Below are 23103 nucleotides of genomic sequence, written 5' to 3'. Positions count from 1 at the left end.
CCTTGCTGCCCTCACATCAGCTAAGTTCTTCAGAATGTAATGGGGGCTGGGGGGTGGGAAGAAGCTGGTGAATGGAATGGGCAGCCCTCAGGAGGAAGGGGCTTTCTTGTCGTCAAGGATTTTGTAGTGGGAAATCACAGGATCTACTTGGAAGGAAGCCCTGGAGCTGGTGGGTCCAAGCCTCCCCTTTAGCAGGCCAGACTGGATGCAGGGAAGGGAGGGGCAGCTCACTGGCTTGTGGAGATGAGCAGGAGCACCGCGCCCCCCCCCCCCCCCCCCCCCCCCCCCCCCCGGCAAGCCTCACTGTGCCTCTCTGCACACCCTGCCTTGGTTACTGCTTTTGCCCCCTGGGCCAATGGGAACAAGCCAGACTCCCCCTCCCCAAGGCAGTCTTCTGGCCCACCCCCAATATCTTCTCTTCTCCAGGCCAGCTGATCCTCATGTGGAATGAGCCTAGCAACACTGTTCAAGAACATGGAACCATGAACTGAATCCAAGGGGACAGAGGAGTCTGACCAGGGCAAGCACCTCCTGCCTCACACCCTAGGCCCGAGAATACATCAGGGGGTTTTTGGCTTTCATATCATGCTGACCTTACAGTTCACTAAAATGTCTAATTCTTATTCAAACTATTTATCTAGCCAGGACACCCCAGGGGACAAATGCTTTGCTAAAACCCGGTAAGTTGTTTTTACAGCATTCTCACTCATTTCAATTCAGTAAATCTTTATTAAGCACCTACCGTGTGCCAGGTTCCCCTGAGTGCCCAGGGCACAAACAAGAAAAGCCAGGCTCAGCCCTCAAGGAGCAGCACACAAAAGGAAGCTGGGCAGGACAGAGCTTCCTACAATGCATCTCCTCCATGCTTCTGAGGATGCCGCATGTCCCATGGAATGCGCCATTTCTCTCCATTCTATTCTGATACAAGTTCGCCCTCCCTGGGCGGCGGCGCCTTCCACTGAGCACAGTCTATCCCTCTGGAGACCAGTTCTGGCTGTGGGACTCAGGCCCTAACCGTCTTCTCCTCAGTGATGGGGGGAGAGGCACAACCTCGACACCACAGGTTTTTACTGCTGGCCCCTTTCTGGACACTGTCTCCTGTGAATTTCTGGACCTCTCTACAGCTATTCTTCTTCCTACAACGTTGCCAGCATCTACCGTCTCTAGCTTGGTGCTCGAATACAGAGTCTCCCCCTTCCCTTTCCTTCTTCAGCCCGGACATCCCCCAAAGTCTTTCTAGCTCTGAGGGATGACAGATCTCCACATTTCCAGAGGGTCCGCGTTTGAAACACTCCATCTTCTCAGAAGAGATGGGGAACTCCGGTCACCCTTTCCCATCCTGACACCTGGCTCACCCCTCACTGAAATCTAAGACCCTCATCTGATGGACAGCTTGTTATGCCACTGGCGGTGCCATTCGTTATCTGAGTGACCATGGTCAAGGCGCCATCTTTATCGACAGCAGCTGTTTATGAGATTCCTAAATCCTTCCGACTGAACTACCTTAAGCTTTTATCACACCTCACAAGGACCCTGTGAAGCAGGTCTCCACCTGATATTATCATCATTTACAGACTCTTACCTGGGCGCAGATGCCTAGGTCAAGCAGGACAGAGCGTTGCCTCTCTGCCTGCCATTGGCATCCTCTGAGTCTATCTCATGGGTGAAGTGAGGGAGTCAGGCTGAATGGTTCCTATGGTTTAGGACACTTTGACATCGACTGGCCTATGTTCAGGTTCTCTCTGTCTTGGCAAGGCAAAGCTTTGTCTCAGAAGTTCCCTAGAGAGAGAGGCCAGTGTTCCAGAAGCTGTGGCTGCTATCTACGGGACACTAAGACTCATCTGAGGTATTTCTGATTAGAAACTGTTCCTATAGGAAATGAAAATCATTTGGAAAGAAAAGTCACTTTGAAATCCGAGCCCTGATCTTTATGGTGCTGCGGCTACCCCCGGATGCAGAGTTCAGAAGACCTGGTCTTGTGCTACAGGTCACCTCTGATGACCCAGGGAAAGCCTGCCATCAATGTCCCACGGGCATCTGGGGCTTTTTCCAGGTATCCAAACTGCCCCCTCTGCCCCAAAGACAGTAGCCTCCTCCTTCAGGAGGGCCCAGTGCAGGGTTTCTTGGGTTGCTTACCATTCTGATTATTGTTACTTGCGCCATCTTCCTTCTCTGATTGGCTGGTGCTGCTGTTGGAGGCTGTTGGGGGAGGAGATGGGGCCCGGCTGGAGGCAGCACTTTCACTTTCATCTAAGAGCCGGTCCATGTAATCCCTTTAAAAAAAGGAAACAAAACGATGTTAAAAACACTCAGCCCTTATTGAAAGGAAAGGTGTCCAAAGAGCGAGAGGGATCGCTAATGGAAACAATCTGGGCACGTCTGTGGAAAACCTCTGCTGAGTTATGGTGCTGTAGATTCAAAGGCCAAAACCCTTTCCTTGAGAATAAGACTGACCTGGAGCCTGCTGATCACCACTGACCAGCAACACTCAAGGTGCTGCCCTCTCCTCCGCTTCCTCGTGACAGCGCTAATTCTCTCAACGGAGAGCTTGTGTCTCTTGGACCTACAAAGCCTGCACGAAACACCAGGAGAGTCATTACATCTCTTCTGCCTTTCCTTCCCTCGTTTGTGAAATGAGATCAGACCAGTCAGTCTATGTTAGACCCTCGAGTTCTAAAAATCAGAGAATAATGACATGCAAACTGGTGGATGACTGGCCCTAAGTACAGTAGTAATGCAGCAAGGAGAGATTAAGGAGGTGCTGGGGGATCTGAGCTGAGTGAGCACCCAGGTCTAGAAGGCGACCATTTCACTGGAGTCTGCCCTGGCCAGAGGACCTCTGGGGCGCCCCCTTTAGGAAGCACAATGACAATCCGGAGCATGTCTAGGAGAGCAACTCCAACAGTCAAGCTTCACTATGGTGCCACATGGTGTTTTGATTGAAAAGAGAAGACGGGGAAGAGGGGATGATGACAGATGTCTCTGAGTATCTGCAGGTCCCTCCTGCAAAAGAGAATGAGACTAGCTACGCTTAGCCCCTGAGAGCTGGATCGGGGCAATGGCAAAAGTTTCATCGGGGCAGTGTACAGGTTCTAGAATCAGAGGAGCCGAGTTCAAATCCCACATTGATACAACCCGTGTGACCTTGGCCAGGTTCCCTGAGCTCCCTGAGCCTCAATCTGCTCATTTAGAAAGTGACGACTGTCCCAGCATTGCCCACCTTGTCCAGCTGTGGCGAGGAAACTTCCCGCCAAGCTCAGTGACGGACATGCGCAGATGCGCACCCACCAGAGAGGAGCCCGTGTAACAGTGCAGGTGTGAGGCATCGATGGCAGGAGTCATACAAAAGAAAGGACCTCACCGAGCGATTTCAAAGGAAGAAGGGCCGGTGGAGGATGACGGTAACAACAATGGCTGGCACTTCTACAGGGCTTTGCAACCAGCACCTCCTTGGAGGAACCTGAGGCAGACAGGGGCTAGAAGACTTGCCCAGGGTCACTCAGCTGGGCTCAGAGCCCTCTCCACTGAACCAGCTGGGGAACGAAGGGAGCAATCAGACATCTCTCTGGAAGAGCTGAACGCAGGCAGAGCCGTCAGGGACCACAACGGGGAAGAGTTTACTGAACCCTTCGGGTAAATGATCTGAAGAGCTAGCTGCACGGGGCATCGACTCTTCTAGGTAGCTGTCGGTCAGCCCAATGGGGATCAAGGATGGTGAACGACAGCGCAGCCTCCCAGCGCTCCCCTGGGTCTCGCTACTGCCTTTTGGGCCTTACACAGGCCTACAGAATGGAGCCGAAAACCAGGCCCTCAGTACTTCTTCAGAACCTGCTCGCTCGCTCAAACAAGATTTTGTAAGGCTTTGTGCAGGCAGCTTCAACGTAGCATAAAAGGCAGGCAGGGAAAACATATACGCACACCTGTTCAGGATAAAGCAGTCTGAATGTGACCCAGAAGAGAGGCCAGAGCCTCACTCTCGAATCTTGCCCAAGCACAGTGGCTTGATGTGCTGCTGCAGTACAAAAGGCCTGAGATGCAGGTGAAACTCCGGGTGGGCTCGGCAAGAAAACGCAGGCTTGGAAAGGGCGGGCCAGCAGGACACTGGGCTGGTGTCAATCGGCTACGGCCAGGAGGGACAGTATTGACTCGCAGGGAGGCTCTATCCCAGCATGTAGACGGTGAGGCCACGGGGGAAAAGACAGAGAGGGAGGCAATCTCCACTAGAAGGTGCACCCCTAAGGACGGGATCCCCGACGTAGGGAGAAACCCCAGGAGGAGGGTGAAGGCATGACCAAGAACGACGGACTTTCACAAATCTAGCGCTGGGGGTCTCCAGAAATCAAGCCACCGTGTAATACTGCTTTATACAAAATCCCAAGTTTGGCCATTGATGCAACTACGTGGGGGTTTAGCCCATAAAGCATTTAAGCAGCAATGGGGCAGGTCTGCTGGGCCTCCTCTATGCAGGCTCACCAGCAGGCACCAGTCAGAATTTGATTATAATCAGGATCAGACAAGAGCCTAAGACTGAAAAACACTGATGTGCTTTATCCAACTCAAATGACTCCCGGTGAAGTGACTGCTGCTTTGCTTTTGTTAGACAACACACTGGGCTTTGAGGAGGCTCAGATGACATTTTGATCAAATAAAAAATTGATATAAAGTATTTCTGAGGCTATGAACTTAGAATTCACACATTATAATTCTACACTATTAGCAAACAGATAATATACACTGCAATTTCTGGAAAATGAGTGTGCTGGCAGAGGAAAAATGAGCCTTCTCTTGCATTTTGAAATCATAATCATCTGGGACAAAATATCCCATATCGTAAGTATTTATAGTGACAAAGTGCCAGTATCACAGGGCTCAATCCCAAAGACAATGAATGATTAGAGGGCAGCCAAATTACACAAGACTTCCAGGAGCACTGGGGGCAACTGAATTCAATGTTTTAAAAACAAAACATTATAGTTTACCTATCAGATTTATGGAGAACAGAAGAATTCATGACCAAACAGGAGACAGAGAACATTATGAAATGCAAAATAGATAACTTTGATTACATTAAGTTGAAAAGTTTTTGCATAAATAAAGCCAATGCAACCAAGATTAGAAGGAAAGTAGAAAATTGGGAAAGAATTTTTACAACCAGTGTCTTTGATAAGAGCCTCATTTCTAAAATATATAGAGAATTTAGTCAAATGTATAAGAATAAAAGTCATTCCCCAATTGATAAATGGTCAAAGGATATGAGTAGGCAGTTCTCAGATGAAAAAATTAAAGCCATCTATAGTTATATGAAAAAATGCTCTAAATCACTGCTGATTAGAGAAATGCAAACCAAAACAACTCTGAGGTACATCACACTTATCAGATTGGCCAACATGACAAAACAAGAAAATGATAAATCTTAGAGATGTGGGAAAATTGGAACACTAATGCATTGTTGGTGGAATTATGAAATGATCCAACCATTTTGGAGAGCAATTTGGAACTGTGCCCAAAGGGCTATAAAACTGTGCATACCCTTTGACCCAGCAATACCACTTCTAGGGCTACATCCCAAAAAGATCATACAAATGTGAAAAGGACACACGTGTACCAAAATATTTATAGCACCTCTTCTTATGGGGGCAAAGAAATGGAACTTGGAAGATGCTCATCACCTGGGGAATAGCTGAACAAGTAGTGGCATATGAATGTAATGGAATGCTATTGTGCTGTAAGAAATGATGAGCAGGCAGGCTTCAGAGAAACCTGACAAGACTTGTATGGTCTGATGCTGAGGGAAGTGAGCAGAACCAGGAGAGTGTTGTACACAGTAACAGCCACGCTGTGCGATGACTAACACTGAAAGACTTAGCCCTTCTCAGCAATGCAGGGATCTAAGACATCTCCAAAGGCTCGTGATGGAAAGTGCTGTCCCCATCCAGAGAAGGATCTATGGAGTCTGAATGCAGATCGAAGCAGGCTATTTGCTCTTTTTTTTCTCCTGTTGTGTTTTGTTTCCTTTCTGGTGGTTCCTCCTATTGGTTCTAATTCTTACTTACATCACCACTAATGTGAAAATATGTTTAATAGGAATGTATATGTAGAGCCTATATTAGACTGCGTGCCTTCTTGGGGAGAGAGGTAGAGAAAAATTTAAAACTCAAAAGCTTATGGAAGTGATTGTTGATAAATCAAAATAAAGTAATAATAATAATAATAAGAAGAAGAACCCCACTGCATTAGGACAGTTAACTAGGTTACCACCAAAAGCCAAATTTTCTTACATACTGGGCACAAGTTGATGTTTCAGTGCAAGACGAAATTTGAAAAACAAAACGAATAAATCTAAGGGCAAAATCTCTCAGTACCATAGGAGTTAGAAAACTTATCTAATTTTCCAGTATTATTTCTGTGAGCAAAAAGGTTCAGGAAATCTAAGGGAAGGGAGAGCACCTATTCAGAAGTTATCGAGTACTGTCACACTCCTAACAGAAATGATCCCTGTGGCCACATACTGACTTAGAAAACCGCCAAATAATATGACCTAAATTCTACTGTATTTTTATTTTGTTGGACATTTTGGAATTATGTTTTAATCTTCAGGCCCAGGGGTCTCGACACCTCTGCGCTGGGACACCTGCTTCTTTGTTCTGAAGCTTGTGCAAGACAGAAAGAGTGCCTCGGCCTCCTCCCTCAATCACTCAGGCATCTGCTGGCCACGAGAAGAGCTCTGGCTCTTGAGAGCATCACTTACAATCCGCCTCTGCTCAGAGCCCAGGAGCTCCTCATCCACTTGCCGTCCTCCCCCTGGTGAGGCACTCACACAGCCTGGCGACAATGGGCCTCTGGTCCCTGCCCTGCCCCTTCCCGGCTCTGTTACCTGGGTAGGTCACTTACCTGTCAGTCTGATCTTCCTTCCACAGGGGTAATATCAGTGCCCAAAGTGAATTCTACTAAATATACCAGTTACAGATTACAAAGTGGTTTGTAAATGACTCACAGAGTAGCGAGGGATGCTGGGAGAGCCTAACATGTGAGTTGTTCACATTACTGAGATGAGACCGTCACCCCCTCTACCCAGTCCTCCCTGGTGCCATGGCTGCTGTTGTCCAGCTGACCTGCCTGATCCCCTTACCATTCTCCCAGTTTCGCTTTTACTTATCCTCTCTCAAAAATGTCCCGATGGTCATCCACTCAACAGTGTGTGGTGCACCGCCACCATGCTGTGCAGGGGCCTAGCCCGATTTCCTCACCAGGGCGGCCCGTGAGCTCACTTCTGCCAACTTTCCCTCATGTCTTGTGATTGAAAATGATCTTTACAATCCTGCTCCCTCTCAAGGGTGAGCTGATAAAACTATCACAGTTGTCACTTTGTTCAGTTTACTTTTTTCCATGTATTTAAAGTTTACTTGCATATCCAGTCAGGGTAAAAACTAAATTCAGTCTTCTCTTACTTGTTTCGTTCATTAGAAATCTTAAGTCACTAGTAAGAGACGATTATTAACATTAATGCTAGATAACGATCAATGTAGAAGCACACATGCAAGTCTGCCAAATGTGTTATAAAATAAACATGATCTATCAAAATGACCATTCAGTGATCATTTATCTGAGTCCGCTGTATTTCTGTCAAGACCCAGACAGCAGAAGGAGCAGAAGGGAAGAGGCGAATGAATAACAGGACACTCACGTCACGCCAGGATGAAGATTGTATTTCTTTTTTCCAAACCGTGTTTGCTGAGCAAAGAAATCGTAACGTTCAGATTTTTTCCACATGTAATAAAATGCGACGCACTCCCCAACAGACCTCGTTCGGACCTGGGAAACACAAACATTGGATTTAAAACGCATTCTTTTCCTCAAGAGTCCTATTTTACTTCTGTGAACAGAATATCTCAAGGTAAATTTGTCTGGCCCTTAGAAGAGCCTTTAATGACCATTTAATTCCTAAGACAATGCAGTAGCTGTTAATATTTCTGAAGCTACTTTTACTAAGAATACCTTGAAAACACTGAACATTCTACATTGTAATACAGTATCTTCAAATTCCCATCTACCATGAAAGGAACATCACACCGGACATCTCTTGAGGAACATCGAGGTTTACATTTAGTATGCTAAATAAAGCAGTACACAGACACGTTTACCCCTAGAGTATCAAGGGATTCCAACTTTACTGTCTCATTCAAAAAGATCTTTACTAACCCACAACAATCTGCTCCAAATTCAGCTAATCTACCCTCCAGAAGGAAAAGGGCTGAGAATATCCCACAGCCATCAGAGACTCACTGTCATCAGCGGCAACGCTCAGCTCCTGGGCCGAGTGCGGATGCATGTCTGTGCCCTGAATCCCTACCCTCGACAGCATCCCCTAGGACTGATGTGATGTGGGCGTGAGACCATCATTCTTTTTCTTTCCCTCAGATCTAGAGAGGTGAGGTGATTTCTAGGCAGTAACCAGAAGACTCTAAGCACCTGAAGCAGCCCGCTCCCCAGAAGGGCCGTCATTTGTTTCAGTGTGCAGCTGAGGCCCCGCCAGCCCCTAACGCTCCCTAACATATCACGGGCTCTTTTCCCGTCTGGATCAGTTCCTTCTGCTAGCTGGGCCTCAGTTCCTTCAGCTCTCTCCTCCTGGCCCCTGTCCTTCCCCCAGCACAGTCATCACTGTGGACCCTGGGCTCAAGCCTCACTTGCTACCATGGGGGTCCTTGCTGTTGCTTGCTGGGGGGAGGAGGGAGCCCAAGTCTCCGTCACCCAGGCAGGCAGAGCAGTGTCTCCCCACGCCCTCCAAGCAAGCTGGATTGGTTTCTGACTTGGCGCGGCCACTGGACTGCTTCACAAGCACAGTGAAGAAGCTCAGAGATCCCATGCTCACCAGCTCCCAGCCCCAGGCACCCTCACTGTAAGGATCATGAGCAGAAGCCACCAGGCCCGGGCGCAACGACTTGAACTTGTAAAACCCACTCATGCAATTTACGGTCACTAGATGACACAGTATTCCTAATTCTAGGGACTTCTTTAGTTTTCTGGCTAATTTTTAGTTCTATTAATACTACGCTTATCAGGGGCAGCTAGGGGGGTACCACAGTGCACAGGAAGGCCTGAGTTCAGATCCAGTCTCAGACACTGACTAGCTGGTGACCCTGGGCAAGTCACTGAACCTCTGTTTGCCTGAGTTTCTCCTCTATATAATGGGGATAATAGCCCTTATCCTCCAGGGTTGTTGTGAGGATCAAAAGAGCTAATAAAGCCCTTAGCCTAATGCCTGGTATATAGTGAGAGCTATAGAAATATTAGCTATCATTATTCACATTTTCCAGGAGACAGCAACTCAGGAGTTTCTTCCATTTTGAAAAATTTGCAGTTACTGTCAGACATTTACCAGACTAAATGGGCACCGGCTCATTAAGGCTCTTTGGGGAACACATGCTTAATGACTGATGCCACTGATGTAAAATCATAAATGCATATGAAATAAAGTTGTCAAACTGTAACATGATGATGATTTATAGGCTCATTAGCTAACCCTGCAAACAAATGATGCAATCACCCAAGTATAACAGCATCCGTCTTAATATTTAACTTGTTTTCAGTTCATTTCTCATCTAAGTCTGTGTGTTAACAACGCTATTGAATACTTCTATGGTGTCTCAGCTCTAAAATGCCTCATGGTCTTTTTTTTTTTTTTTTTTGCTTTTAGGCAACTGGGGTTAAGTGACTTGCCCAGGGTCACACAGCTAGTAAGTGTCAAGTGTTTGGTCTGAGGCCGGATTTGAACTCAGGTCCTCCTGACTTCAGGGCCAGTGCTCTATCCACTGTGCCACCTAGCTGCCCCCCTCACGGTCTTTCAAATCATTTATTCCCAATACAGCCCCCAAATAACCCTGCCACAACTTTGAGAAGCAGCAGTACAGACAATTAACAAAAGGAAGAAAAAAGACAAAAAAACATTTTCAGAAACCTGATCAACATTCCTATAAAAAAGGCTATTTTACTGCTCTTTGAGCGTGAACGCTAAGCACAGGCGAGCGATGCCAGCCAGGGTAAACATACTCACCCCCTAATTCCCTAACGACCAAAGAATCTGCATATTTATTAGAACTACATTAAAGAAAGGAGGACAATAAACAGGAAATTATGACACAGAAGAAATCACGTCAGCATTAATATGAATTCAATTTATGTGGAAAGAACATCCTATCCTCACTCACCTTGTTAGCTTGAATTAAATGAAAATCCTTCCCATATGCTTTCAGGCCTTGTTCAAAATTCCTGCACTCTTCCTCTGTCCAGACAGACAGTTCTTCTGTAATTAGAAAGGTGCATTTTAATATGTTTCTCAAATGTAAAACATATTAAAAACAGTCCAATGAAACCACTTTTGGGAAAGAAGGGGGGAGATTTCTCAAACAAAAATGAACAGGCTATTACTGAAAACTTGTAGACTAAGGGTAAAAAGTTATTCAAGTCCCTGGGCTGGCCAAGTTTTAGAAAATCATCCATCCCGTTTCCTGCCTGTGATGCAGCTGTTTTATTAATCAGAAGGTTCTCTTCCTTCTGTCCATCTGTACACATCCACGGCATTCTTCAAGCTATAAAGGACGCAAGTCTCACATCACCCCTGGACATCTTTTGTGGATTATAACTTGTGATGGTCAAAATAACGCTGAAAGTCTCTGAACAAAGCTCACTGTCTGCTCTGGCAAACAATGAGATAGTTTCTGGTGTTCTTTAAATGTTTTACAGAGGCAATGAATTTACACTTTCCTTAGCATCTTTCACACAATACTGGGACAACGCTGTCCAACGCCCTTGACGAGCACTCAGAAAGCATTTGCTGAGTGGCATCTGGATGCCCGAATGATCCAGGCTAGACTGCACTCAGTCTAAGAGGAAACTTTTGTTTCTTCATCTGAGGGGTACGTTGAGAATGAGTTCAAGCAGCCATTTCAATGCATACTTACCTCTAGCTGCTTTCACATTAAACCTTAATCTTCTGAGGGCTTCTTCTGTATCAAAATTGCATTTCACCAATTCATAGAGGGCCTGGAAAGATAAAAAAAGGCTTAAATGTAACGCCTGCCTTGGAAGCAATAACAGTTCAAGCTAGAATTGCTGAATGACTGCAAAAAGACACCCTGGGCCCAAATATTTCATCATTTCTGGAGGATTCAGATCCCTCCGTACAGTGGGGGCTTCCACAGAGTGCTTGAAGAAAGCAAGGCAAACAGCTGTGGCCCCTGGGCACAGCCGATGTCCTTTTGTGGACAAAGATGGCACGCCAAGTGACAAGAGCCAAGGGAGACGATGGGTCTGGCTGCAATACTAGTAGTCACTCCAGAAAATGGAGCAGCCAGCCTTCGCTTGTCAAATAATCTCAGCTCCTCCTCTGATCTTTGTGAAGAGAGGCGTGCTCAGGCTCTCTGTACGTGCTGCTTTCTACTGGACCATCAAAGACTGTGATCCAGGAGGCCCTCACCTGGACAACTGACAAAGCTTAAAAAAATCTACTTTTCTACTTCAAGGCTGTCTTTTTTGTTTCCTTAGGGCAATTGGGGTTAAGTGACCTGCCCAGGGTCACACAGCTAGTAAGTGTTAAATGTTTGGTCTGAGGCCAGATTTGAACTCAGGTCTTCCTGACTTCAGGACTGGTGCTATCCAGTGTGCCACCTAGCTGCCCTTGAAGACTGTCTTTAAAAAAACAAAACAAAACTTAATGAGGAAGAAGCCGGGAGGAGAGGATGGTTGGTAAGGCCGAAGAGAAGGGAAACAAAGTTGGGTTTGGTTGTTGAGGGCTACGTGGGAGAGCTCTGGTGCTGAGTTCCTGTTCAGACTGCCATAGGATTCCTCTGGAGGAATTACCAGCAATAGTGAGAAAGGACTTGGGATCTCCTTCAACAAAGTATGAAAGCAAGGAAAAATCTGCCATAACAATGAGCAAAATCTGTGTATCACACATGCCTTTGGTCAAAGTGCAGGCTAGCCTCCCTCCCAGAAGATAAAAGGACTTTGTAAAAAAGAAAGTCCTTTTAGGGGCAGCTGGGTGGTACAGTGGATAGAGCACCGGCCCTGGAGTTAGGAGCACCTGAGTTCAAATCCAGCCTTGGACACATAATATTTCCTAGCTGTGTGACTCCGAGCAAGTCACTTAAGCCCAATTGCAGGTCCTTGTACTCTTTACATCTTGCAGTAAATCGCATAACGGTGAAGACACAGTGGACTGTGGGATGTAGCTCGTCAAAGTCTGGCTCCTCTTTTGTAATTCCTTTATAAAACATGCATTCAATGTTAAGTCTCAAAAATTCTCACAGACAGAAAATTACACAGGCCAGCAGGTGTTTCATTTTCTGTCTTTTTCCTTGTCTGGATACACTCTTGACTTTTTTTTTTTTAAACCATGCCACAGAAAATTCTTCATCCTGGAACTTTCCTTCCATTCCTAGACTTTTCACACTGGGAATACTTTCCCCTGAGCAGCCTCTCCCTCTGACTGGCAGGCCTCCCCTTCAGCTTTCCCCAGGCAGGGCACCTGCCAACCTCCTTTCTGCTTTTATTTGCAGTCCTAGAACTTAGCACAACAACCAGAGAGGAAGCCCTTAGAAAAGCATATTACTCTGAGTAAAAGGGTCCAAGACTTTTTGTAGGCCTTTGGAATCACAAATGACACCTTATGGAACTACTGTTCATCATTACTAGGTTCTTTCAGATACCTCAATTTTCAAACCCACAACTCCCTCAAAGCTGTGTAGCCTCCACCATGGGCCACTGCCCAGACACAAGTGGTCTAGCTTATTAGGAGCTTTCTCCATGCTTGTTTCCAATTTTTCTAAGAACACCAGAGGTGGTGATGTCAAAGTCCAAATGCAGTGGGGCTCCACTGTCCACGCCAACATAAAGGGAGGGCATGAAAATCTGCGTAGATCACGGGAATGTGGATTTGGAGCCAGAAAGGAACCGAGAGGTCTGGTCATTTAGGGGAATCTCTCCATTTTATACATAAGTAACTGAAGCCCGGGGCAGCAAGGTGGCACAGTGGTTAGTGTGTGGAACCTGGAGTCAGGAACACTCATCTCCCTGAGCTCAAATCTGGCCTCAGACACTTATTAGCTGTGTGGCCACGGGCAAATCACTGAACCCTGTTGGCCTCAGTTTCCTCATTTGTAAAATGAGCTGAAGAAGAGAACAGCAAACCACCACTCTGGTATCTTTGCCAAGAAAACTCCAAATGGAGTCACAAAGTGTTGGACACGACAGAAGAATGACTCAACAGCTGAAAACTGAGGCCCAAAGAGGACAAGGAAGTGGTTCGAGGTAATACAAGGCATTGGTCACAGAGCTCAATTAGAACCCAGGGCCCTGGACTCGAAATGCAGCAGCTTCCCAACACAGTCCTTTGTGCCACTGTCTTCTCCATATCTGCCGTCCACTTACATCTTTCAGTGCTCTTGAACAGCCTCTGCTTTTCTGGATCACTGAATTCCGCTCTTCACTGTTCTGACACTTCTCTTTGCTGGGAGCCCTCTGGTGGGGGGGGGGTATCAGGGCTGTCTTTGGCCGCCATGTCTTTCCACGTGGCCGGTGAGTTAGGAATCTGTCACCTCGGGTGGTTTTTCGCTCCTCTGGTTTCCTCCTTATGCCCATTAAGCTGCCATGTGAAACTGTTACAAAACTACACATGGGCCTGCTTATGTCCTTTCCTCCTTTCCTGGCTTGGGACACCTGGTCACCTGAAGAGCTGTTTTAATGGCATTTTTCTTCTTCCCCTTCATTCCTTTAGTTTTTTTAAAGCATGTTTTTGTCTTCTGTTTTTACATGATCTTGCTTTCGTTAGTTCTCATTCTCCTCCCTTCTCCAGAAGAACATAAAGAGGAGGAGAAAGAGAATAAAACAATCCACAAACCCATTCAACACGCTAAAAAATGTTCTTACAGTGATCTGCACTCACGGACCCAACCTCTGCCAAGGAATGTGGGAAGCTATCTTCTCTCCTCTGGGGCCACGACCCAGGTTCCAATGTTGATAATGACAGTGCTCTTCCCACTGACATCACTGCGGTTCTCGAGCCTATTACTCTCCGTGGCTCTGCTTGCTTTCTATCAGTTCACGTAAGTCTCCCAAGGCTTCCCTGTATTCGCCATCTTCACATTCTTACAAGACGATTTATTTCTTTACACTCATGTTATCACAATTGGTTCCCCGTTCCCCAAGCGATTGACATCAACTCTCTTCCCAGTTCTTGGCTGCCATAAACATCCTGGTGTCTACAAAGTCCTGTGTTCTGGTCAATGACCTCACTGGATTCTATGTCTAGCACCGGGATCTCTGGGCCAAAGGACACGGACATTCCGGTCATGTTACTTATATAACTACAAACTGCTCTCTTTCCAGACTCACCATATTGATTCACAATCAGTCAGTCAATCAGCCAACAAGTATTCACTACAAACCTGGACTACGCAAGTTGGGGAAACAAGGACGAAGAATGAAACGATCTCATCAGAGCTCAGATCCCCAGTACGTACAATGTATCCAGCATAACTGTAAAGTGAATAAATGCAAATCTACACAAAGGAGTCAGATACAACACAGCTTTGGAAGGAATGTGCTGGCGGATCAGTGGAGGTTCCATGCAGAAGATGGCATGTCAGTCGCGTCTTAAAGAAAGAAAGGAACTCTACGAGGCAGAGACAAAGAGGAGGCCCATTCTAGGCCCGGAGGACAGCCAGGACAAAGGCCCAGAGGCAGGAGATGGATGGTCATGACAGAGCACCAGAGGGAAGGCCACTGTGACTGGAGGGCAAAGTAGCTAAGGCGGAATAATCTCTCTGGAGGCTGGAAAGGCAGGCTGGAGCCAGGTTGTACAGGCCTTTAAAAGCCAAACAGAAGAGACTTCATTTTATATAGCTAGAAGCCACAGAAAGCTACTAAATCACACAGGCCAATTTGTGTTTCAAGTCAATCGTTTTGGCAGCTGTGTGTAAGATGGCCTGGAGTAGGGAGAGACAGAAGACAGGGAAACTAGTGAGGAGGCAACAGGTGAGCAGAGAGAAAGGGCTCAGATGGGGTAGATGCTGCACACTTCCTCCAATATGGCCTATTTTTGTCTGTTTTACAGATCGAGAAATCAAGGCAGACAAAGGCAAAGTGACTCGCTCAGGAAGCATCTAAGGCTCACTGTCTATAGTATCTTTTGTGTCTTGCTATGAAAGCATTCACGATGTACAGGTGTGAGGCATCTCTGCTGTTGTTCAGTCTCTGGGGTCCCTTGTCGCTGACTTCTGAAACCTATTTTCCAACATGTTTTTCACTGAACTTGTCGACTCCCACCTTCACACCAATCATCAAACATCCAAGTATATGCCGATTTCCACTTCCATTTTCAGCAACTGATGTTGGCGCATACACTGCAATTATTTCAGTGGTAGTCTTTCTGCTGAGCTTTATCATGAGTCCTGAATCATAAGATGATTAATGCCCCGTGGATGCACGATGTGGCCGAGTCTGCTCCTTCTCTCTTTGCTTCTCCAAAGAGGACCTGCGAGTCAGCCCTCCATTTGGCTGCAATTTCCTTCTGTCTTCTGTGGGGTTTCCTTTAGTGTAAGAATGTCAAAATCAATACAAAGAAGGTCCCCCAGCAGGGAAAGTGTCCACTGGTTAGAAACTGGACAGGGTGCCTACATAGAGAACACCAAAAGCTAAGTTACAAGTGTATAAATGTTACTGAAACTGCTGTATCGCCATCAGGGAAGCAGCCAAAGTCATCTGCATAAGACCCACGGGGCTCACGGGACCCTTCTGTAATCGTCTTTGTTCCTGAAGCCAGCCTGGTGGTGCTATGGCTCAGCCTGCTTCCAAGGACATTATCTACACTTCAAAGTTCACAGAAGGTCAGAGGAGGTGACATGGGCTCACAGAGTCAGATGGGACTCAGACGACTGAACAGCGCGAGCACAGGAGATAAAATCTAGGAATGAAGTCAGCAAACAAAACCTCTGGTCCCAGAGCGTGACACAAAGATGGAAAGGCACCGGACAGCAACAAAGGGCACCTAAGGACATGACATCAAGAGGCAAAGAAGGCCTCAGGGGCATGAGAAACATGGCGGCACAGGTCTTGAGACTAGAATCCAGTTCTTTTTAAAGAACAGGAATGGTTAAAAAGTGGGAAGTAAAGGCAGGGCAGAAATAACTGGGCAGGCTTATCTGAGGGAATCCAGGAGCTAGAGAAGGAAAGGATACAGAGCCTGTTGGGAGGCCATGTAATCCCAGAAACAGGAGCAGCTGCACCCCAAAACTGGCACGACAGACACATGCAATGAAAACTCGGGTTATTCTGGATGGCTCCTACAAGTGTTTCAGACAAAAATCGAGCAGGTTTACCTATCTTTTTTTTTTTTTAAAGGCAATTGGGGTTAAGTGACTTGCCCAGGGTCACAAGGTTTGCCTATCTTAATGACATATTTCATCCTTCAAAAGTCAGAGGAGCCAATGGGCTCCTGATCATCACCAGAAGAAGGAACTAGGTAACAGGGCAGAAATGACCGGAACTCTGGGGAGAAAGGATGACGTCAGTTCAGCCTCTGTGTTTAGGACAAAGGAAAGCTGGGCCCATATGAAGCATGAGGTTTTTGGAGAAAGGTTTTCAAAGAGTCCAAAGAAAGGACAGGGTATGATCCAATGGATTAAAATTCCACAGAGGACAGGCAGGCGTGGAAGGGTGGGCAGCTCTCCAGAATAGAACTGTGAGTCAGAGAGACAATTCCATTGAACAACAGCATTTTGTCAGGAGAAACAATTACATTCTAGGCAAAGGGGGAACTTTCTGATATGGATACAGAAGGAATTTATCAAAAATATTTACAAGGACATCAAAAGAAAACAGAAGCACAAAAAAGGACAATGAGCTCATCATCACCCCTCCCCCCCAAAAAAATCCCAACAGAACTAGAAAATTTGCTAGACTAAATCCTAATCAGGAAATTAAAGAAAAAAATATTAACAGTGAGTCATTTTCCAACCTAGGTCAGCCTAGGGAAATTAAAAACCCCTCCCTTGATTCTTCCATTACTAACTGCTAACTACTGACCTACACTTCTTCTGTGTCTCTCCCTGAAGAGGCCTCCACCGTCTCTCCTCTCCCCTCACAATCTGGCGCCAAACTCGTCATTTTGCCAAAACTGTCTCCAAAGTTACCTGTGATTTCTCAGGTGCCAAATCCAACGGCCTTCCCTCAATGCTCGCTCTCCTGGGTACCGTTACTGTCCTCGCCTCTTGGCTCCAGGTTTTTGGGACACATCTCTCTCCTGGTTCTCCTATCTCACCATTCCCCTTTGGTCTCCTTGGCTAGATCCCAGCTCCATGGATTTAATTACCTTCTTTCTGCTAATGATTCTCAAATCTACCTGTCCTGCCCCAAATTCCCTGCAGAGCTCCCATCTCTAACTTCCTTCCGAACACCTCAAACCGGATGTCTGGTAGACATTCTAAACTCGCTATGCCCAGAATGGAACTCAGTAGCTTTCCCTGTAACAGTTCACTCCCTGCTCATCTCTCCTGTTCTCACAGAGGGCACCATCATTCTCCTCGATCCTCAGACTCACAACCTAGAAGCCATTCCAGATTCCTCACTCTCCTGCAGCCCCCACATCCAATGAAGTGCCAAGACCCCCTTGATTTCAGCTCTGCAACTGCTCTCCTCTGGTGCAGGCCCTCCTCACCCCACGCCTGCATTACTGCACTTGCAGCTGCTGGGGGTCCCCCTCCATTCAGCCACGAAAGTGATTTTCCTAACGCTCAGGTCTGACGGTGTCATCCCCATAACTCAGTACACCCTAGCAGCTCTATCACCACCAGGATCACATACAAAATTTTCTGAGGGGTGTTCAAATCCTTTCACCACCTGGCGCCCTCCTCCCTTTTCAGTCTTCTCACATCTTACTTCTCTCCATCTACTCTACGACCCAGTGACTCCGGCCTTCTGGCTATTCCACAAACAACACCCTCCATCTCTGGGCTGAATCAGAAGAGCTTAGTAATTGAAAAAGCAGATATGATCATCTTGAGAACACACTTTACAACTCTAGCATCTGTACTCAAGATCAATGCCACCTTATAGGCGTACTTGTGGATTCTATTAGTGTGATCCCATTGCTTTGCAAGTAAAACTATCTTTACCAAGAAGATCAAAACAAGAAACAACTCCCCCCCCCCAAAGCCAAACTCTTGCACCACTTCCGTATCTAATGTATGTTACGGCTGCTATTCCACCTAAACTATCAATTATCTTAGTGTTTTAGCAATCAATTCAAGATGAGATTATCCCTAACAGGCAAAGTCCTAGGTCAATGACTCCAATTCTCGGCCCCAGTCGAGAGCAGTTTGATTCTTTAACTGTTGTGCACTTAAAACAAAAACTGAAAAGGACAAGAATACATTTAATAGCTGTCAGTAAGATTACATGGAGGGGAGGGTGCTTTCATTAGTTAATAGTCATTCACGTACCTGCTCATTGTCTTTTATGTGACAACCTTCAGGAATTGCTTCTACCCCTTTCTCATCTCCTGTTCGTCTGGATGCTTCATTAAGAAATTCAATCACTTTATCTTCCAACAAGTAATCAGGGTTCCACAGAAGCTGGTCATCATTTTCATATACTGAAGTAGTGAGACATAAAATAGAAAAGTAATTGATTCTCAAAAAAATGAAAGTGATGGATTCCTACACCCATTTCACACTATTCCATATTTCTAGCCTACATTTGTCTTCTACTCCCAATTCCCAGGGCCATTTTGGGATTGAGCATTAGAAGCAAGGGTGGGGCCCACTTCCCTGCACCCACTTCAGGACTGCACTGGTGCCCATCCTGGCCATCTGTAACCTGAACAGACACAAAGGAACTTGGGATGTTCTTTCAAGTCTAACCATGGCCCTCCTACACTCCAATTCCACTTCTTTCCAAATGCTGCCAATACCTCTCCTCTACCATTCTTTTACCTCATATTCACTCCCAAACATATCCCTCCCCTCCTCAGTGACCTCTTCTGTTGCAACAAAGATGAGGAAAAAAACATTTCAACAAAATCATTCACAACATCAACGGATCCTGGGTTGAACTCATCAAAGGCAGTTAGGTGTCCTTATTCTCAACTTCCTATTATCCATTTTTCTTCTACTCTTTCTAGTCCTAAGATGCTGGCAAAGAAAAGAGAATCAAATTAAGAGCTGAGTACAGGCATCCTCTGTCACTGATTTTCATCATCTCATCCATTTCCAGGCAGTGGCCTAATCATCAATTTCCCACTGTACCCTATAGGCAATGACTTGCCTTTCCGTCTTCAAGTCATTTTCTAAGCTGTCTTACTAGTGTAGAATGACCTTCCTTTGCATGGCTCCCAAATGAGATTCTTCTTAAAATGTAATTCTAGGGCTATTTCCTCAAGGAAACTGCCCAGTGACCTCCACCAGTTTTCTAACCTTCCAGGACAATCTTGAGGGCATTCCAAAATGTAGCCATCTTATTTGTATCTACACAGTTTGTTTTGTTTTCCTGCCCAACTGAAATCAGTGACTACAGCTGTTAATACCTTATAAACAAGCCAGTTTTGACTCAAAGTGCACATTATGTATGATGAAAAAAAATCAAAAAAGTAAACCATGTGGTTATTTTATGATAATGATAATGATCATGTAATTGAAACTTAACTAAGGGCCACTGCTACCCCACAGAATGCCTTCCTGGTTCCAGAAATTTCCAAATTGTTATTACTTTTGATTGTATAGTAAATGTAACAGACATTTAAAAAATGTCAAAAGAGCTGACACTTACCAAAAGAATAAGACATCCAAACACAAAGGAGGAAGATAACCTCCCTAAGAAGAAATCTATTGCCTGGCTCCCCTTGTAACCGATGCTATCTAGTTACGGGCTGTTAAGCTAGGTGGCGTCTATGACTGTTCACCAGGTTGGTCCAGTGTGTGGTGTGAATTCATCTGAACTATGGGGAGAATCTCTTTCACTTGCTCAGGGAAGCACGTTAGTGATCTTAAGTGTTTTTAATTTAATTGAATTTAACAGGCATTTATTAAGCACCACTTCTATCTCTGGCCATGTGTGCTAGGTGCCTGAGACACAAAGGCAGAGAGTAACTGGTCCTGACTCTAAAGAACTGTAACAATCGACTGGCAAAGAAAAACAGGTACAAAGTGAAGGAAATACAAACTGCCTGGGATTGGGCAGGAGATTATTAACAAGTGAGGGGATCAGGAGAAGCCTCCTCTAGGAAACAGAACCTGATCTAAGCCTCAGCACAAGCCAGGAGCTCCCAGAGGTGGCCTAAAGTCCTGGACCTGGAGCTAAGAAAACCTGTGTTCAAACCTTACTCCTTAACTGTGTGACCCTGTGCAATAAACATTCTCAGCCTCAGTTTCCTCATTTATAAAATGGGCATCAGAGCAGCATCTTCCTCCACAGGGCTGTTGTGAGGCTCACATGAGACAGATGTGCAAAGAGTGATACATAAATGCTGGCTGTCATCATTACTGTTGGGAGGATGATCTGGAAACGGAACAGGGCACAGCACGCAGGCAGGCCAGATGGGCTGGACTGTGGCTAGGGAGGTGAAGGGGTGCAAGCCCATCTGTTTGGAAAGAGAGGCTCAAGCCTCTGGAGAGATGGAGCTTGAAATGCCAGAAAGGCTCTTCTTTCACCCTGGCACTAGGGAGCCTAAGCAAGCATCAGAGCTGGATCGAAGTTTGAGGAGTAGTGAGTTGGCCACACGGGTGGGAAATTCATGGGAGAAATCTGGGACCCAAGATGAAGAGAACAGTTGATTCCCATCTTACACGTCTTCAACAGGGCGGTGGGCAAACTGCCAGCTCATGCTCTGGGTCTCTCGGTTAACCAAGAGGAGACAGACTGCATTTTTTCTTAGGGCCTTTATTTTCTTCCTCATTAGTGTCTTGATATCTAACTCTTTTGGTAAATGCCAGTTATTTTGAAAGTATCTCCCTGGTTTAGTTTAATTTGAACTCTGAGCCACACGGCTAAAAACAATGACTACCTGGGGACAAGCCTTCTCACGCGTCCCCTTCTTAAAACTTGTCACAGACAATCGGCACACATGGCTTCTAGTCTCCCGGTCTAAAGCTTTTCAATGTGGTTGGACCTGTAAGGATGTGTACTCTCATACCTTGTACCCAGAGAACCCTGGGTCCCTCCCGTGCCATGATAAGGCACTGGGAGTAAGTAGAAGGGTGTTGATGTGATGGTCTTGATTAGTCGGATTAATGCTGAATCTTTATTGGACTCACTGCACCTCCCCTCTCCCCACAGTCTACGGATGACTTGAGGCTCTTTCAAGAATGGCTATGACTAACCGGAATTTCCCCTTCACCTCTGACTTGAGAAGTTAGAGCCAAACATCTGCATAAGATGTAACTGCACCAGGTATCACTAATGATCATCTCCCTCTTCTATTTAAAGGCACAGGATCTCATCCCCAACCCCAACTCTGTAACCATTAACTTGGATTTATTTTGACCTATTTATATGGAACACGTTGTTTCAACAAACCAAGGCCAGTCCATTTATGATGGAATGCTGTCAAGATATAAAGGAAAATAATTCTGATGAGGAAGAAAGGAGAGAATTGTCTAACAAGAACAATGTAGACATGGGAAAATATCAAATAACTAAGATTTATGATGGACACAAGGCCAGGTAACCGGATAAAAAGAAAAGCATTATATATCTAGAAAAAGCATCAGAACACTAAGGATGAGAATTTGAAGAAAGCTAAGGACAATAAAATATTTTAAAAGCAATACTGGGGGAAAACAGGAGTATCAAAGAAGGGACAGAAATGCTGCTTTGGCAGAATGGGATGATAATACAGTGAGACAAAAATAGCTACTTAACTTATTTATTCTCTGCCAAAGAGACTAGCATGGTACAGAGCCCTGGTGTGAAACTCCAACAGAAACAGACTGCTGCAGCTGCAGCCATGTACTGAGTTAGAAAACCACACATTAACTTGAGCTATTTTTCACTGTGTTTTACTATTTTAACATTTCCCAATTACATTTCAATCTGGTCTGGGCTGCCCCGAGTCTGTGACCTATGGCATAGTGGAAGGACACTAGATTGGGAGTCAGTTCAAATCCTGCCAGGGGCCCAGAATCATCTACTGCTGAAGAATTCTCAGCACTGACCTCAAAGGGATGTGACAGGATCAGTGAGATCAGTTATGTCAAAGGCTTATGCTGGCTGCTTTTCCACTCCAGGAGAAAGCAAGTGCCCTGAGGGCAGAGCCTGGGTCAGCCTCTTCACAATCTAGTAAACTGCCTTTTACAGGGAGGATACTTAAAAATATTTACCCAGTTGACTTGCTCAATGATCTTCTGGTGCAGAAAACCACAGTACAAATATAGCTCAAAGGGAAATGAGAGAGAAATAGGAAGAATATTAATCAAGAGCCTAGCTAACCAGATTGAGTTTAGGTCAACAGGCTCAGATAAATGATATTCTAGGGTACTGAGGCCTGGTCAGTGATCTTCCAAAGTTTGGTAAGAATAGCACAGTGTTGCTGGGGAAAAAAAGTGTGTCAAATGTTGTTTGAATTTTGGAAAAGGGAAGAGAAGGCATCAATGAACTATGGGGCAGTGAGTGTAACTCCAACTCTTGGCAGTATTCTAGCAAGCATTTTATGAAAGGGAACATTTAAACAACTCTAAATGTTAGAGAACATTTAGAAAAGGGAAGGTGTAATCCTAAGGAAATAGCAAGGCTTCATGGAGAAGTCAAGGGCCAGAGATTTAACTTATCTAGCTATTAACAAAGTACCCCCCATGAAGTTTTGTGGGATAGACGAATGAACACTGACAACAGAACCATTAGGTGGATCCGAAATTAGCAGAGTCTAAGGATCCAGAGAGTAACCATTGATGGTTCTGAAAGCTGTGCTACTGGCCATTTTTGTCAATGACTTGAATAAAACTATGGATGGCATGCTTATCAAATTTGCAAATGACACAAAGCTGGGAAGGTCAACTACCAAACTGATGAGAGTCAATTAAAAAAAACATCTCAATAGGCTAGAACCAAAGGCTTAAT

At 45.6% G+C, this 23103-nt stretch overlaps 1 protein-coding gene across 3 annotated transcripts in view; it reads right to left on the bottom strand.

The window, feature by feature from the left end:
* Positions 1 to 23103, bottom strand: part of MIER1 (MIER1 transcriptional regulator) — a 66351-nt gene that overhangs the window by 3958 nt on the left and 39290 nt on the right. For all 3 annotated transcript variants that reach the window (XM_020993017.2, XM_020993021.2, XM_020993020.2), the window contains 5 exons: positions 18495 to 18646; positions 10959 to 11040; positions 10206 to 10300; positions 7685 to 7812; positions 2137 to 2273 (listed from right to left, as the gene is read on the bottom strand). In XM_020993017.2, the coding sequence (XP_020848676.1) occupies positions 2137 to 2273; positions 7685 to 7812; positions 10206 to 10300; positions 10959 to 11040; positions 18495 to 18646 (594 nt within the window). The remainder of the gene's footprint in view (positions 1 to 2136; positions 2274 to 7684; positions 7813 to 10205; positions 10301 to 10958; positions 11041 to 18494; positions 18647 to 23103) is intronic.

The sequence above is a fragment of the Phascolarctos cinereus genome, unplaced genomic scaffold (genome assembly GCF_003287225.1).
Source record: "Phascolarctos cinereus isolate Bilbo 61053 unplaced genomic scaffold, phaCin_HiC Scaffold_5;HRSCAF=322, whole genome shotgun sequence".
Classification (NCBI taxonomy): Eukaryota; Metazoa; Chordata; class Mammalia; order Diprotodontia; family Phascolarctidae; genus Phascolarctos; species Phascolarctos cinereus.
This window is presented reverse-complemented; position numbering and strand designations above follow the sequence as displayed.